At 40.2% G+C, this 17,335-nt stretch overlaps 1 protein-coding gene across 3 annotated transcripts in view; it reads right to left on the bottom strand.

The window, feature by feature from the left end:
- Positions 1 to 17,335, bottom strand: part of TFEC (transcription factor EC) — a 200,746-nt gene that overhangs the window by 19,014 nt on the left and 164,397 nt on the right. For all 3 annotated transcript variants that reach the window (XM_068272728.1, XM_068272726.1, XM_068272727.1), the window contains exons 3-5: positions 15,753 to 15,848; positions 5,330 to 5,450; positions 1,995 to 2,051 (exon numbers count right to left, since the gene is read on the bottom strand). In XM_068272728.1, coding sequence (XP_068128829.1) covers positions 1,995 to 2,051; positions 5,330 to 5,450; positions 15,753 to 15,848 — 274 coding nt within the window. The remainder of the gene's footprint in view (positions 1 to 1,994; positions 2,052 to 5,329; positions 5,451 to 15,752; positions 15,849 to 17,335) is intronic.

The following is a 17,335-nucleotide window of genomic DNA, read 5'->3' as shown; positions in this document are numbered from 1 at the left end:
ACCTTCCCTTTAACTGAAATGGTGGTGTACAGTGGATGATGATCTGGCATAGCGTAATATATAACTGGCTATTTTTCAAGTGTCAATAGGCATAATGCAGGAGAACAGAGCATGATTGTAATGTCACCATGCAGCAACAGTAATGTCCATATCATTAGGCAGATATCCCCTCCCATACCAGACCTGCTCTTTGCTGCAATGAATACTCTGCCATTACGTGTTTATTCAGTAGCACAGGACCTGAATACATTGCAAGCATTTCTTACTGCAAGTGTGTGCATATGTTACTGTCACTCCAACAATAATTCAGTGCATTTTCAGCATATTCCATAAATTATTATTATTTATTATTATTATTATTTAGTATTTATATAGCGCCGACATATTACGCAGCGCTGTACAGTGTATATATATATCTTGTCACTAACTGTCCCTCAAAGGAGCTCACAATCTAATCCCTACCATTGCCATATGTCTATATTATGTAGTGTATTTATTGTAGTCTAGGGCCAATTTTTAGGGGGAGCCAATTAACTTATCCGTATGTTTTTGGGGTGTGGGAGGAAACCGGAGCGCCCGGAGGAAACCCACGCAGACACGGAGAGAACATACAAACTCTTTGCAGATAGTGCCCTGGCTGGGATTCGAACCAGGGACCCAGCGCTGCAAGGCGAGAGAGCTAACCACTACGCCACCGTGTTGCCCATAAATTAGGCCAACTGTGTTTGAGGGTGTGTACAATTTTACCACTTTTATTTAGTATGGGGTCAAAAGAGTTTGAATGCTACAAACAGATTGTGTAAATATGCTCTCTAACTGCATAGAATTGGTAAAATTCACCAATCAAAAATTGCATGTGTGTACCAAGCTTTGGCAAGACCTAGTTAGAAGGGAACTAAAAAATCCCTTTAACCTCCTTAGCGGTAACCCCGTGTGTGACACGGGGTAAGCCGCCGGAGGGTGCCGCTCAGGCCCTGCTGGGCCGATTTACTTAATTTTTTTTTTGCTGGACGCCAGCACCCCGATCGCCACCGCCGCGCGCCCGATCGCCGCTATCCGGTGCGGCGCGCGGCCCCCCCTCCCCAGACCCCGAGCGCTGCCTGGCCAATCAGTGCCAGGCAGCGCCGAGGGGTGGATCGGGTCTCCCAATGACGTCCCGACGTCGCTGACGTCGGTGACGTCATTCCGCCCCGTCGCCATGGCGACGGGGGAAGCCCTCCAGGAAATCCCGTTCTTTGAACGGGATTTCCTGATCGCCTATCGCCGGAGGCGATCGGCGGGGCTGGGGGGATGCCGCTGAGCAGCGGCTATCATGTAGCGAGCCCTCGGCTCGCTACATGATTTTAAAAAAAATTATTTAAAAAAAACTGCTGCGCTGCCCCCTGGCGGTATTTTTCATACCGCCAAGGGGGTTAATCATCATTTTTGTGAAACTGGAAACTTTAATTGAGAAATATTATTTTGCCAAAAGCAGAACTCCTTATAAACAGAGAACTTCTAAAGGGATCTTTAAACAATACGATCAAGAATAGGCAGGTCCCTAATAAGGAAATCAATGTAATTGTATAATGTGCTGTTTATACAGCTTGCTGTATTTTGCATTATCATTGTGGCCACTGTGGGTCAATGCAGATGTGTACACCATACTTCCAGTTTACTGGCAGAGCACAGAAAACGGTATTGCAATAGGTTACCTGAGATATGACGAGGGTGTAATATTTATCATTTAGTAGCATCCTGCATAAGAAAATAACAGACTATATTGCAGAAAAAAACCTCAAGTGGTCTTACATTATATTCCACAAAGACAACAAGCAAATAATAGACATACTTGGAGAAACGTGTTTTTGTGAACTCATTCTTAGGTGACATCAGCGCAAGTGGAGTCAAGTTAGGTTCTCCCATCACTTATTACTAACAAGCCTTCTACTTTAGCACATCAAGTCTAATGAAGATTCATTTTCTATAGTTAAGGATAAGCATTTAGTACTTACTGAGATTGTGATTGTCCTTTTTCTGCCTCTCTTTGGCTTGTGCTCTCGTGTCTGTGTCTAACCAAAACACAAATATTAGTACAGGAAACTTAAGAACATTATTAAAAATAAGTGATGTGGAAAAAAAATGTGATAAAACATTTTTTTACATGCTATCCACTATCCCAGGCAAAAAATGACTTTAGCCTGTAGCCTAGTTGCAAAAAAGCAGTCATAAAATCAACCCCCTAAAAGCACACAAAAAATACTTTCTGGAATCTGTACAAGGCACCGTACAGTTCAGCACAATGGAAACAATATACAGCTGTAACACAGCCATCTTTATTAATCCTCGAGTTACATCATATCTCTGTTTCCATATGCATACAAGCTAAACTCACAAACTTTACTCTCTCATGGCTATACATGCAAGGAGAAAAAATCCCTGCCATACAAAGGAAAAGAGCTGACTAATTACTGATTGGCTGTTAGGGTTGCCTATATGTGATCACATGACTTGTAAAGGGTAGGCCCAGCTGGAAAAAAAATCAAAACTAGTGCTAAAATTAAATTGCCTGTGTCTATTACAAAAGAGATTTTGTTAAAGTGAGCAGTAAGCAAAATGTCTGCCAGGATTTTTAACCTGGCAATGTAGGGGGGGGGGGGGGGGGGGGGAGTCAGATAAGAAACTGTGTAGTCTGGAATAGAACTGAGGCTGACTCCACCAAAAGCATCTCTCATGGTTCAGTGTGCCACTGCAGTTATTTTCTGACATATATAGCCCCCTTCAGTTTTTTTCACAGCCAAGCTATAAATGTTCACAGTGATCTTGCTTCTAAGGTTTATTTGGCATTATGATTTTTATCATTTTTAAAATTATTATTCACCTGAACTAAAAACTTTTGTGCTTCTTCCCTGTTTTACTACTCTCATGGTTAGCATTACAGATATAATGCCTCCACCTCCCCTGCAGCCAACATAACCAGTCAGCCCTCCCCCCCAACTGACAGGTTGGTACTTGAGACCTGATGATTGACCAAAGTGCTTCCACCCTAGAGGATGAGGCTTGATCTTGTTGTTGGACGCAGATAATTAAGATTGCATTTAATCTGTATGTTTTAGCTCATATTGCACTGACATATTGTATCACTAAAATGGTCAAAATGTTTGTAATCCAGCATGCTACAGACGCTATGCGGGAATGTGTAACACAATATTTAATGCCCATAAATGCAAAGCTTTCTCCTACAAATGTAGGTAGCATTTATGTTGTATTATGATGTGACTATAAATGTACAACAGAAAAATTAAATAACAGTGTTTTTTTGTAGATATCTCTAATAGGATTTCTACTACTCTTCCATACAAATAATGTATTTAACCATTTTGCAGTAGCCCTGGCTTCTTACATTTCCTGGTTCAGTTCTAATCAGATTTCTTAAATAGTTCTACTGAAAGAACTTATGTTTCAATTCCATGGCATTAACAAACAGTAAAAGGGTTTTAGAATGCTGAGTACTAATTGAATGTAACTTTTCAAGCTGTTAATCTGCTAATATAGATACTTATTGAATGGATTTTCTGTAAGCTCTGAAAAAGCCATTTGTTCTATCATGAAACACATTTAATAGGAGATAATTAATTTATGCAGCTGATCTGAAGCCAGCGTTTGAAAGAATCCTGTGTTTCTCAAAATAATTTGATTTGAAAAAAATGCATGATGTTCATAATGCACACAAGGACACTATTGTGTGTGAGTTTCTAAACTAGGAGCACAGAGTAAACATGCTCGTTCATCTTTACTCTGTTCTTACTAAAATAGCTGACTTCAAAAATGGCACGTGCAGCTGTGATTTTAAGATGGTTATTATTGTTAATGTGCAAAAAAAAAAAATCCTAGCTTAAAGGAAACCTAAGACGACCCCTATGCCAGCATATATACGTACCTGGGGCTTCCTGCAGCCCAGGTCTTCTCCGGCCAATCCATTAATTGACAATCTTTGCTGGTAAAAGGCCTCCGGTCCTATCAGCCCAGCTGCAGTGCACATGTGTGGACCTGCCAGGCACGCAGCCACATCACGCTCCCGGGGACAGGAGCACAATGGGGGCATGCGCAGGGCCGGGCTGCGCATGCATACTGCAGTCTGACTGACATGACTAGAACCATTTTGCTGGCGAAGATTGCCAGGAAGGACAGCAAGGCAGGCAATGTAAAACATGGAGCTGGAGGAAGCCCCAGGTAAGTATAAATATTGCCATAGAGGTTGTCTCAGGTATACTTTTTAAGAGTTGCTGCAAAGTTTAAAAGGAACCTGTTAAGTCAGGTATAATAAGATATTATACAGGAACTTTAACTCAGGATTGAACTTCATCCCAATCAGTAGCCAATACCTCCTTAGGGATGTGTGGCTGAAATTGTGGTGAAACCCCTCCTACAGTGTGATGCCCCCTGCATTCTCGGAGATAATGACTGTTGCCAACAGCCAAGCAAGTGGTATCTCCCTCTGTGTGTGTATCTCCCTCTGTGTGTGTGTGTCTATATATATATATATATATATATATATATATATATATATATATATAGTGACACATGCCTTTCACTCACCTACAACAATGATATAAAACTATATATATATTGTAGGGGCCATCGGGGCTGGGTAATAGATGGGAGGTATATTTCCCCGGTATTTGGACTATGGTCACTTTAAAACCCTGTGTGGTCCTAGGAAGGGAGTCCGGATTTTAGCAGCAAGCAGTTGCTGCTTGTTTTTTTTTTCTTCTCAGGGCCGGACTCCTGGGATGGGAGGGAAGGAAGGGCGGGCCTTCCCATCCCACCTAGGTACACACCTGGTTGTCAGTGAGGCTGAGAGTCTCACTAATTATGGTATTGATGAGATGCAAATTTATGCTTAAGAAGCAGCCTCAGAGGCAGTCTGAGAAGAGGTGTTGAAGGAGTAGCATGTATGCTATGGAAGCTCCTGACAAGGAATATTGGAGTATGTGATGGAAGCCAAACCATACCCTGTCTGTTGTTTGTATGGTGTTGGCCTGATGAAAACTGAACTTTGTTTGATCCTGCTGGACTGTATATTACCAAGCTGAAGTAAGCTGAACTGTTATTTTCCAATTATTACTGCTGCACTGAAGCTGTTTTCTTCTACTGCACAATAAACGGACTTTGTTTTATACATCTGTGTACTGCGTGCTGGCTGCGACCCCCTCTAAACTTCACTATATATATATATATATATATATATATATATATATAGTGAAGGGTATATGTTACAGTTTCCTCTTTGTTGTGTAGAACAAGGCTGTCTGTGGTTCTTATTCCTTAATAACTATAACTACATTACCTGCAAATTCCCTCTTGACACCAACACTTCCTGTGCAAGATGTGTTTGACAGCACCATGCTGGAGCCTGAAATACCTTGATCGTTGCTATAAACATCCAAAATGCTATTAGACAGTGAATGCTGAAAAAGAGCAAAGAGAAAAGGGTGTAATGGTTGCAATTCGTTTGGTGGGTTCGCAATTAAGACAGTTTAAAAATTATATTTATGTGTGAGTTAATATATATTGCATTATTTGTTCTGTAGTTTCACTGAGACATGAACAGATCAACATGGAACTTTCTACTCAATGCATGAGCATAGAGTAATTGCCAGTGTTTCCTAAATAGGCCTGCAACGGTGGAATAGGGTTTGATCATTAAACCCCACCTTTTTGAAGTTCTTAAAAGGAAGATGAAAAACATTGGTGGGAGGGGCTCACACCACCTCACAATTCGTAGTGCCTTACCACTTCTGGTGACCTCTGGTGACCTCTCATGGAACTACTTATTTGCAAGGAGAAATCAGCTTGCCTGGGAACTTTAACTGGCCACAGTCCTTTGCTGTTGAATCACTATGCCTGTTATAGTTATCTTCTTGTAATACTTTTAGCCATAGACTCTGAACAAGCATGCAGATAAGGTGCTCTGACCCAATTCTGAGCAGATTAGCCACATGCTTCTTTCATGTGTGCGATTCAGACACTACTGCCGACAAAGATATAGGAGGGACTGCCATGCAACTAAAAAGGAAACAAATATGGCTGCCACTACATGACTCTCACTTCAAGTTTCCTTTAACTGTGCCTTCACATCATGCATGTAATGTGTTACTGGCAGCATGTGAACACATTGTCCATACAATTTTATGGGCATGTTTACATCTTTGCAGTGTAATGATGCCCATACATGGTACAATTTTTTCATTTTTCTTTCGATCAGAGAAATTCGATTGATTATTCCGTATGGTTGAAAAGTTTTTTAAATTATTTTCAAGGTACGGTACATGAACGTTCGATTTTTCCCCAAATGTTTCCCCAAAAAAGCTTGAATATGAAGAAAAAGTTGGTTTTATCTAATAGTATTTTTTTATACAGCCTACCATATGCTAAACAATTTCACAAATAATCACCCAGATTTTTCCAACATGTCTGGTCAGATTTTTATCGAAAAAAATGGAATAATCGTTTGTACCGTGTACAATAGCAGGTGATGATAACAGATGTATGATAACAGATCATGTTATCATACAGTGTTTCTACAGTGCGTTTCTGATTAACATGCAAAAATGCACAGATTTCATTACAATTTTTTAATGCTATGAAATAATTCCCATATTTTTTTAAGGATACAAGGTTTATTGCATTATGTATGCACTACGGTGTGCACATGAATCAATGCACATTGTGTGAACGTACCCAGGGGCGCCTCTGGCTATTTTGTCACTGCAGGCGAGGAAATCTGTGCCCCCCCATTAAAATAATCACAATGCTGCAGCATTTCACCAGAAAACAATCGTATTACAGTAGTGGTTCAGTGCAATACGACGAGCCGCCGATCTACCACCTCTATACCACTGTGTCCAATTGAAAAATGTACTGTATTTAAATTCTATAGTGTCCTAATGTAAATAGATTTAACAGTTTTTCAAGTGTCTTAAAATTAATAATAAAAATACAGACCTTCAATGTTAAGCCAAAAAAATACAAGCAGCTAAACGTGTGTAAATCAGGTTTGCACAAAATTGTTGAAAATATCTTTCTTATTATTAATGTTGTTTGAATCCCTATGGAGGGACACATATTGACCACAGCATTTTTGTAATACAATATAAAACCTATGTTGATCAGTGTAAAGCAAATATTTTCTACATTATGCTTTAGCTGTGTGCTATTGATAAAGAACTGAAGTCAGTAACTGTTTTATTTTATAAACCCACAGTGTACCTATTTAACTATAGCTAGTACATAAATAAAAGTTATTTCTACAAGCAAAAAACATAAATAAAAGTGTTACTTTTTTCTTACCTACCTTGCTTTTATATGTGATATGGATGGTATCCTCAGAAAGACAGAAAGTGGTTCTGCTTTGCACAGCTAGCTGAACTTTGCTACCTCTTGTAACTTAACATCCTTGTTTTTTTAAAAACTTACTTCGCTAGTCAAATTGTAGTGTTAATATTTGGCTAGTCTCTCTGCTGTGTGCAAGCACTCTTGCAAGGAAAATAAACATCTTGTTATACTAATCTATAATCAAAGTACTTAATGTACAAGTACAAGCTTAGGCATTGTGTTTTCTTTAACTTTAATGCTTCAATAATATTAAAATTAACACCTGAAACATATACTTATAGTGAAGTAAGCTGACAAATAAATCATCTCTTTTGCTGATTATTTGTTAGTTTTAGATATATAGCTGTGAGATCCAATTTTGGATGCATGCATTTATGCTAAAAGCCTCTTCTCTATTAGGGCTGTTCAATGAAAAAAAAAACAGGTCGGTAAAATACTGCATTCAGTATTTTAGACTTTTTTGGCAGTTCATAAAGATTTTCACAGGTGCGGTAGAAGGTTGATAATTTACTTAAAAGGACCCATATGCAATTCACTTTTTCACCTGAGTTTTCTCCTGGGAGATAATTTTCCATCTTCTATTTAAAACAACTTTCCAGCACTTTTCAACTAAAAAAGTACCAAAAAGTAATTGAAAAAGTACTATCAAAATTATTTTGAGTATTTTCTTGCTTGCTGATGGCTTAAATTGAATTTCATTGACAAATTTAAAAATATCACCTAGGAGAAAACTCAGGTGAAAAAGAGAATTGCATATGGCCCAATGTGGCTTCAATTCACAAAGACCTGTTTGGTAACAGTAGAACAGATGGAGTAGGTCTCTGTTTAGTTACATGCTGTTCTCACACTTCTGTGCAGTGACAACATTACAATAGTAAAAGGCATCCCCAGGAAGCCTTTAGATGTGCATGTTTGTTCTACTCCATCTGAATCTGTCTATTAGTCTTTATTAACCTTTTATTTTATGGTCAGAGGTTATATGAACTTTCAAGAAACATAAGACAGGTCATGCTTAGATGATTTCCCCACTTTCTCCTCCGCATCTTCAAACAGAAACCTAAAGGGTTAAACATCTGAAGGGCTACAGGGGAAAACTCTTTTCTGCCAGCTCTTTCCTTTGATGCCTGGGGACTAGAGTAACTTATTCCTCCCTAGAACATGTTGGAGCCTATTAGAGGGACTAGCAGGAGAGAGAGGCTGTTCCTTTTGGCTCTCTGATTCTCTCACTCATAGGCTATCACACACTGAAGCTGGTTTCCAACACGTCAGAGCTGGAAGTAATTACTAAACATGTTACTTGGCTTTACCGCATGCTCTAATCTTTACGAATTGACATTTACTGACATGTTGAAGTATTTACTGCACAAGTCGGTAATTTACCTCACTAGTCTGTAATTTCTGCTTGCCTGTATGAATTAACTTTTTACTAAATGCTCGGTAAAAATCAGTTGTTTTCTGCATTACTGCATGTGGTAATGCTTTGTGATTTGAAGCCCAGAAATTGGATTACAATATATAAAAGTTGCTAGCCACTATTAAGTGGTTTTGAACTGTCTTATGCAGTACTAAACCTTTGCTCTGTTTCTGACTCTGCTGGCAAACAATCTTGAATTGACACCAGTCTCAAACAGTTTAGTTTCTCCTTTGAGCACTAAAGCCAGGGACCCACTACAGATCGCTGATTGCAGTCACAACCACTTTTTGCTAGTGTTTTGTAAAGTGATTTCAGCCGTAATTTTCTTTGTTTTTTTGTGGAAATTGCATTTTTGTGCTTATTGTGACTGCAAATGTGATTGCGATTAGCGATTTGCAGTTTTGAAGTTCTGCAAGGGATTTTGGGTACGTTTGTAATTTCTAGGAACTACAAGAGCTACAAAATTGCTTTGAAATTGCTATGTAAAGCGACTGAAAAGGAATTTTGCTGTGATCCTATATTTAAAATTGAATTATGATCAGTAGCCAAATGCTGCAGGCAGAGCAATTGCTATTTTGCCAAATCAGAATCGCTACAGTGGGCACTTTCATTAGTACACATCATGGACACCTCCATGCACTTTCATTAGTATAGAGATTTTTGGAATTACTGCTGAAAGCACTTTAGTGGATCCTAAGCCTGACAGTGATTTTAGTCGGAAACATCAAATTATTGGGAAATTTAAGTCTCTCTATTATTAATCATAAGAATTGCTTCATGGGTAGTGTTGCTGTTTAAATCTGGGTTTCCTTATTCTGAAATCAGGATGCCATCCGAGGTACTTTTTTTAAAAGCATTTCCTGAATGACTGTTGCAAAGTCCAACTGCCAAAATACTGTGCATGTGAGTAGGGAGGCTGGCTGGTATCTTATTATTTTGGCAGTTAAACTGCTTTTCAGGAAACGCTTCTGTAAACAGAGGAAACCCCTAGAATCCCCCATGAAGAGATGGACTAGTCAAAAACGTGTTGGTTCTGTCGGATTTTAAAGTGTACCAGAGATAAAAATGTATAAAAGTTTTATACAAATCTGGGGGTTCCTCCCGCCCCCTCCAAATCTCTCTTGCCGTCGTCCTCTGCTTCTTGGATGATCCGGTAGAAGCCCTGTTACCTTTGGCCGGCCAGGGCCAGTCAGCGAAGGCCCAGTCCACACCTGCGCGCTCCCCCATCATGCTCCCGTGGATGGGAGCATTCTCCACCTGCGCAGTAGTAATGCGCAGGTGCAGAACTATCCCAGCGATGGGACACAATGGGGCACATGCGTGGCCCGGGCCGGGCATGTGCAGTATAAACAAGTGGCCTGAGATAACAGGGCTTCTACTGGATCATCCAGGAGGCAGAGGACAGAGGCAAGGGAGAGATATGTGTGAATGGTGCTGGTGGTAGCCCCAGGTATGTATAAAACATTTTTACATTTTTGTCTCAGGTTTACTTTAAACACTTACTTTTTATGCTGAAGTGGTCCTTTAACATTTATTACTACAGTTTACCACCATCCTTATCCCCATGCACAGTTTTACTACCTTTCCCATATTACCCACAAATGCAGTATTACCATGGTTTTACCACTGTTCCTGTACCCATGCACACTTCTAATCTGAATGCATTTACTTAAATAAAGCAACTTCATGACATCAATATACTGTATCTTGAATAGTTTTAAGATTAACAAGTTACTTTTAAATACTGATCTTTATGTCTTTCAATTTCACATTGAACTGTAAAAATGGTGTGGTTATAAAAAAGCAGCTGGCAATTTAATGCAGTCTTTAATTTAAGTTGAAATACTGTATATGTAATTATGAACTTTCAAAGTTTTTTTAAATCTTGCCTTTTCCCTTTTGCACATTATGAAAGATTTTTTGTTCTCTTTTTTTGACATACGCTAATCCCTTTATTCCTCCTCATTGTGAGAGTCATGTCCTGGATGTAAACTTTTCCATTGTCTCTAATAACTTTTGAAAAGTTTTCAATTTCATTGGAATTAGTATTATAATACAGTGGGAAAAGTATGAAATGAAATGCCAAATGAAGATAAATGTAGGAGGTACGGGAGAATGTTTTCATTGAGCCTGGCCACATCTGAGTGAACTGATATTTAGTTTTACTTTTATGTTAGCATTTTTATTAGAGAGGAAAGGTGGTGCAAGTTTGGGTTAGATCGGTTTTGAATGCCATAATATCTCAAAGGATCAGTACACATTACGAAATGTTACCCACTGTTAGAGTAATCCTAAATTATTTATGAAAGTGCAAGCTCATATGCATTCAGCCATAGATTTATATGTTCCTAAGTAGCCATGTGCCTTGTGTGTTTCCTGTAATCAATCCCTACAGGCTGAAATCTTCTAGACCAGAAATATTTATCTGAACTAAATGCAGCTCATAGAAAAATCAATGTTAGTTAGTTTATGTTCACAGTGGGGTGTGTGATGTAATGGAGGCATTTTAATGCACAGTATCGCACTGCAATTGTAATGCTATGCGACACTCTGAGTTCTTATGGTGCGTTGCGATACAACGGACTACAATATTCCAACTCAGAGCATGCAGTATCTTACAGCATAAGGCATGGGTTAACAGTAGTGTTGGGCGAACATCTAGATGTTCGGGTTCGGGCCGAACAGGCCGAACATGGCTGCGATGTTCGGGTGTTCGAGCCGAACTCCGAACATAATGGAAGTAAATGGGGACCCGAACTTTCGTGCTTTGTAAAGCCTCCTTACATGCTACATACCCCAAATTTACAGGGTATGTGCACCTTGGGAGTGGGTACAAGAGGGAAAAAAAATTAGCAAAAAGAGCTTATAGTTTTTGAGAAAATCGATTTTAAAGTTTCAAAGGGAAAACTGTCTTTTAAATGCGGGAAATGTCTGTTTTCTTTGCACAGGTAACATGCTTTTTGTCGGCATGCAGTCATAAATGTAATACAGATAAGAGGTTCCAGAAAAAGGGACCGGTAACGCTAACCCAGCAGCAGCACACGTGATGGAACAGGAGGAGGGCGGCGCAGGAGGAGAAGGCCACGCTTTGAGACACAACAACCCAGGCCTTGCATGAGGACAAGAAGCGTGCGGATAGCAATTTGCATTTTGTCGCCATGCAGTCATAAATGTAATACAGATGAGAGGTTCAATAAACAATAAACAGTAATTGGTGTTGTCCAGAATGCGCACAATGCGTGGGTCGCGTTCAATGCAGTCCTAGGCCGAAGAGGTCATAGCCTAGTGTCACAAAAACCTGTTTATTTGGGCAATTTCAATGGTGGCGAGTCTGACGTACATAAATCGCAGCAATGGCCGTTAGCAACGTCTGAATCTCACGAAATGTCTCATGCAGGTAGAAGACATATTGTTAGACTTGGGCTCCAAAGATGGGTTCCCTACATCTCTGCAAACCAGAGTTACAGGGCTCCAAATTTGGTAAAATCCCCCATAGGCTTTCAGTGGGCCTCCTATTTACAGTTCCAAAATCTCACATCTTTTCAAAGGGCAATTGCTCAACAGTGGCAAATTTTCTAGCATTGTAGGGACCCTTAGGGGGAACATGACTGGTGAGTTTCGGGCCCCTAGGCCAAAGAGGTCATAGCCTAGGGTCACAAAAACCTGTTTATTTGGGCAATTTCAATGGTAGTTATGCTGACGTACATAAATCTCAGCCATGGCCGTTAGCAACGTCTGAATTTCACGAAATGTCTCATGCAGGTAGAAGACATATTGTTAGACTTGGATTCCAAAGATGGGGTCCCTACATCTCTGCAAACCAGAGTTAAAGGGGTCCAAAATTGGTAAAATCCCCCATAGGCTTTCATTGCCTCCCTATTTCACTTTCCAAAATCTCACATCTTTTTAAAGGGCAATTGCTCAGCAGTGGCTAATTTTCTAGCATTGTAGGGACCCTTAGGGGGAACATGACTGGTGAGTTTCGGGCCCCTAGGCCAAAGAGGTCATAGCCTAGGGTCACAAAAACCTGTTTATTTGGGCTATTTCAATGGTGGTGAGTCTGACGTACATAAATCGCAGCAATGGCCGTTAGCAACGTCTGAATCTCACGAAATGTCTCATGCAGGTAGAAGACATATTGTTAGACTTGGATTCCAAAGATGGGGTCTCTACATCCCTGAAAACCAGAGTTACAGGGCTCCAAAATTGGTAAAATCCCCCATAGGCTTTCATTGGGCCTACTATTTACCGTTCCAAAATCTCACATCATTTCAAAGGGCAATGGCTCAGCAGTGGCAAAACTCACCAGTCATGATCCCCCTAAGAGTCCCTACAATGCTAGAAAATTTGGTACTGCTGAGCCATTGCCCTTTGAAAAGATGTGAGATTTTGGAAAGTGAAATAGGGAGGCAATGAAAGCCTATGGGGGATTTTACCAATTTTGGAGCCCTGTAACTCTGGTTTGCAGGGATGTAGAGACCCCATCTTTGGAATCCAAGTCTAACAATATGTCTTCTACCTGCATGAGACATTTTGTGAGATTCAGACGTTGCTAACGACCATTGCTGCGATTTATGTACGTCAGACTCGCCACCATTGAAATAGCCCAAATAAACAGGTTTTTGCGACCCTAGGCTATGACCTCTTTGGCCTAGGGGCCTGAAACTCACAAGTCATGTTCCCCCTAAGGGTCCCTACAATGCTAGAAAATTTGCCACTGCTGAGCAATTGCCCTTTGAAAAGATGTGAGATTTTGGAAAGTGAAATAGGGAGGCAATGAAAGCCTATGGGGGATTTTACCAATTTTGGACCCCTGTAACTCTGGTTTGCAGAGATGTAGGGACCCCATCTTTGGAATCCAAGTCTAACAATATGTCTTCTACCTGCATGAGACATTTCGTGAAATTCAGACGTTGCTAACGGCCATGGCTGAGCTTTATGTACGTCAGACTCGCCACCATTGAAATAGCCCAAATAAACAGGTTTTTGCGACCCTAGGCTATGACCTCTTTGGCCTAGGGGCCCGAAACTCACCAGTCATGTTCCCCCTAAGGGTCCCTACAATGCTAGAAAATTTGGTACTGCTGAGCCATTGCCCTTTGAAAAGATGTGAGATTTTGGAAAGTGAAATAGGGAGGCAATGAAAGCCTATGGGGGATTTTACCAATTTTGGAGCCCTGTAACTCTGGTTTGCAGAGATGTAGAGACCCCATATTTGGAATCCAAGTCTAACAATATGTCTTCTACCTGCATGAGACATTTCGTGAAATTCAGACGTTGCTAACGGCCATGGCTGAGATTTATGTACGTCAGCATAACTACCATTGAAATTGCCCAAATAAACAGGTTTTTGTGACCCTAGGCTATGACCTCTTTGGCCTAGGGGCCCGAAACTCACCAGTCAGCCCGAAACTCACCAGTCATGTTCCCCCTAAGGGTCCCTACAATGCTAGAAAATTTGCCACTGCTGAGCAATTGCCCTTTGAAAAGATGTGAGATTTTGGAACTGTAAATAGGAGGCCCAATGAAAGCCTATGGGGGATTTTACCAAATTTGGAGCCCTGTAACTCTGGTTTGCAGAGATGTAGGGAACCCATCTTTGGAGCCCAAGTCTAACAATATGTCTTCTACCTGCATGAGACATTTCGTGAGATTCAGACGTTGCTAACGGCCATTGCTGCGATTTATGTACGTCAGACTCGCCACCATTGAAATTGCCCAAATAAACAGGTTTTTGTGACACTAGGCTATGACCTCTTCGGCCTAGGACTGCATTGAACGCGACCCACGCATTGTGCGCATTCTGGACAACACCAATTACTGTTTATTGTTTATTGAACCTCTCATCTGTATTACATTTATGACTGCATGGCGACAAAATGCAAATTGCTATCCGCCCGCTTCTTGTCCTCATGCAAGGCCTGGGTTGTTGTGTCTCAAAGCGTGGCCTTCTCCTCCTGCGCCGCCCTCCTCCTGTTCCATCACGTGTGCTGCTGCTGGGTTAGCGTTACCGGTCCCTTTTCCTGGAACCTCTTATCTGTATTACATTTATGACTGCATGCCGACAAAAAGCATGTTACCTGTGCAAAGAAAACAGACATTTCCCGCATTTAAAAGACAGTTTTCCCTTTAAAACTTTAAAATCGATTTTCTCAAAAACTATAAGCTCTTTTTGCTAATTTTTTTTCCTCTTGTACCCACTCCCAAGGTGCACATACCCTGTAAATTTGGGGTATGTAGCATGTAAGGAGGCTTTACAAAGCACAAAAGTTCGGGTCCCCATTGACTTCCATTATTTTCGGAGTTCGGCTCGAACACCCGAACATCGCAACCATGTTCGGCCCGAACCCGAACATCTAGATGTTCGCCCAACACTACACGTGACCCGTTCGGCCAATCACAGCGCTAGCCGAACGTTCGGGGAACGTTCGGCCATGCGCTCTTAGTTCGGCCATATGGCCGAACAGTTTGGCCGAACACCATCAGATGTTCGGCCGAACTCGAACATCACCCGAACAGTGGCGAACACTGTTCGCCCAACACTAGTTAACAGTAGCAATGAAGCATACTTTTCATTGACTGTATGCTTCATTGTATATGGCACAATGCACGTGTAAAGTTCGATGCGTGTTTTTCCCTCCGATGTGTTCCTGGTTTTACAAGAAACGTAATTCAGCTCCCAAGGAAAAATAAAAAAAACTGATAAAATCCATAGAGTCAGAAAAAGTTAGCGCAGAATAAATACTAGTACTAAATGATTATAACATTAGTTAGTATTAAAATATGGGGTTGAGGAATTTCCAGTTGCTTTGAGTTAAAGCACTCAAGTCTAATGCAGTGTAGGTAGGAGCTGTCTTATATTTCCCATATATAGCTTAGAAAAATGTAAGAAGCCTGCAGAGTGATTGTGAAATTCTGCATTTTTTTGTAACAATCTTGTGGTGTGCATTTCAGAACTTACATTATTTGGCATTAGCAATGTAGATTCTGTGCAGGACAGGCCCTCATCATTGAAAGTCGATTCAAGGCTAATTATGTCATCAATAACGTCTTCCATCTGTTGAACAGACAATATCAATTATTTATTGTAAATTTGTGAACTTCAAAACCCAAATTCAGGCACCATTTGTATGTGTATTTAATGGAATATTTGTTTACATTAAATATAGTTTACATTAAATAAGAATAAAAAAACTGAATAAGTCTTACAAGGCCAAAAAAAAAATACCTGATATACCAGTTCATAGATCCTTAGTGACTAACTACTGCCTGCTCACACCCAGTCAGCATAAACCCTTCATTCCCTTGGTAATTTATTTGGGGGGGTTATTTTTACAATTTTTTTATTTTTTTTACACACAATTGTCCATTTACAGAGATATTTCTCCCACCCAGCATGGGCTGGGTGGGAGAAATATCTCTGTAAATGGACAATTGTGTGTAAAAAAATCAAAAATTTGTCATTTACAAAAGACATTTCTCCCACCCAGCATGGGTATGTGTAAAAATACACCCCAAAACACATTATACCACTTCTCCTGAGTACGGCGATACCACATGTGTGACACTTTTTTGCAGCCTAGGTGCGCTAAGGGGCCCAGCGCCCTATGATTACCTTTAGGATTTTACAGGTCATTTTGAGGTATTCGTTTTCTAGAGTTCTCCTCACCGTTTAGGGCCCCTAAACTGCCAGGGAAGTATAGGAACCCCACAAGTGACCCCATTTTAGAAAGAAGACACCCCAAGGTATTCCATTAGGTGTATGGTGAGTTCATAGAAGATTTTATTTTTTGTCACATTAAACTATTTCTCCTGAGTACGGCGATACCACATGTGTGACATTTTTTGCAGCCTAGGTGCACTAAGGGGCCCAAAGTCCTATGAGCACCTTTAGGCTTTACAGGGGTGCTTACAATTTAGCATCCCCCAAAATGCCAGGACAGTAAACACACCCCACAAATGACCCCATTTTGGAAAGTAGACACCCCAAAGTATTCAGAGAGGGGCATGGTGAGTCCGTGGAAGATTTCATTTTTTTTGTCACAAGTTAGCAGAAATGGAAACTTTTATTTATTTATTTTTTGTCACAAAGTGTCATTTTCCCGCTAACTTGTGACAAAAAATAAAATCTTCTATGAACTCACCATGCCTCTTAGTGAATACTTTGGGATGACTTCTTTCCAAAATGGGGGGTATTTATACTATCCTGGAATTCTAGCACCTCATGAAACATGACAGGTGCTCAGAAAAGTCAGAGATGCTTCAAACTGGGGAAATTCACTTTTTGCACCATAGTTTGTAAACGCTATAACTTTTACCCAAACAAAAAAAACAAACCAATAAGTGTCTATTTATTGATCAAAGACATGTAGCACAATACATTTAGACAAAAAATTTACAGTATATAGAAATTTTACTTTATTTGAAAACAGTCAGCACAGAAAGTTAAAAAAATCATTTTTTTGACAAAATTCATGTCTTTTTTGATGAATATAATAAAAACTAAAAATCACAGCACCAATCAAATAGCACCAAAAGAAGGCT

Source organism: Hyperolius riggenbachi, chromosome 3, assembly GCF_040937935.1.
Source record: "Hyperolius riggenbachi isolate aHypRig1 chromosome 3, aHypRig1.pri, whole genome shotgun sequence".
NCBI classification, from domain to species: Eukaryota; Metazoa; Chordata; class Amphibia; order Anura; family Hyperoliidae; genus Hyperolius; species Hyperolius riggenbachi.
This window is presented reverse-complemented; position numbering and strand designations above follow the sequence as displayed.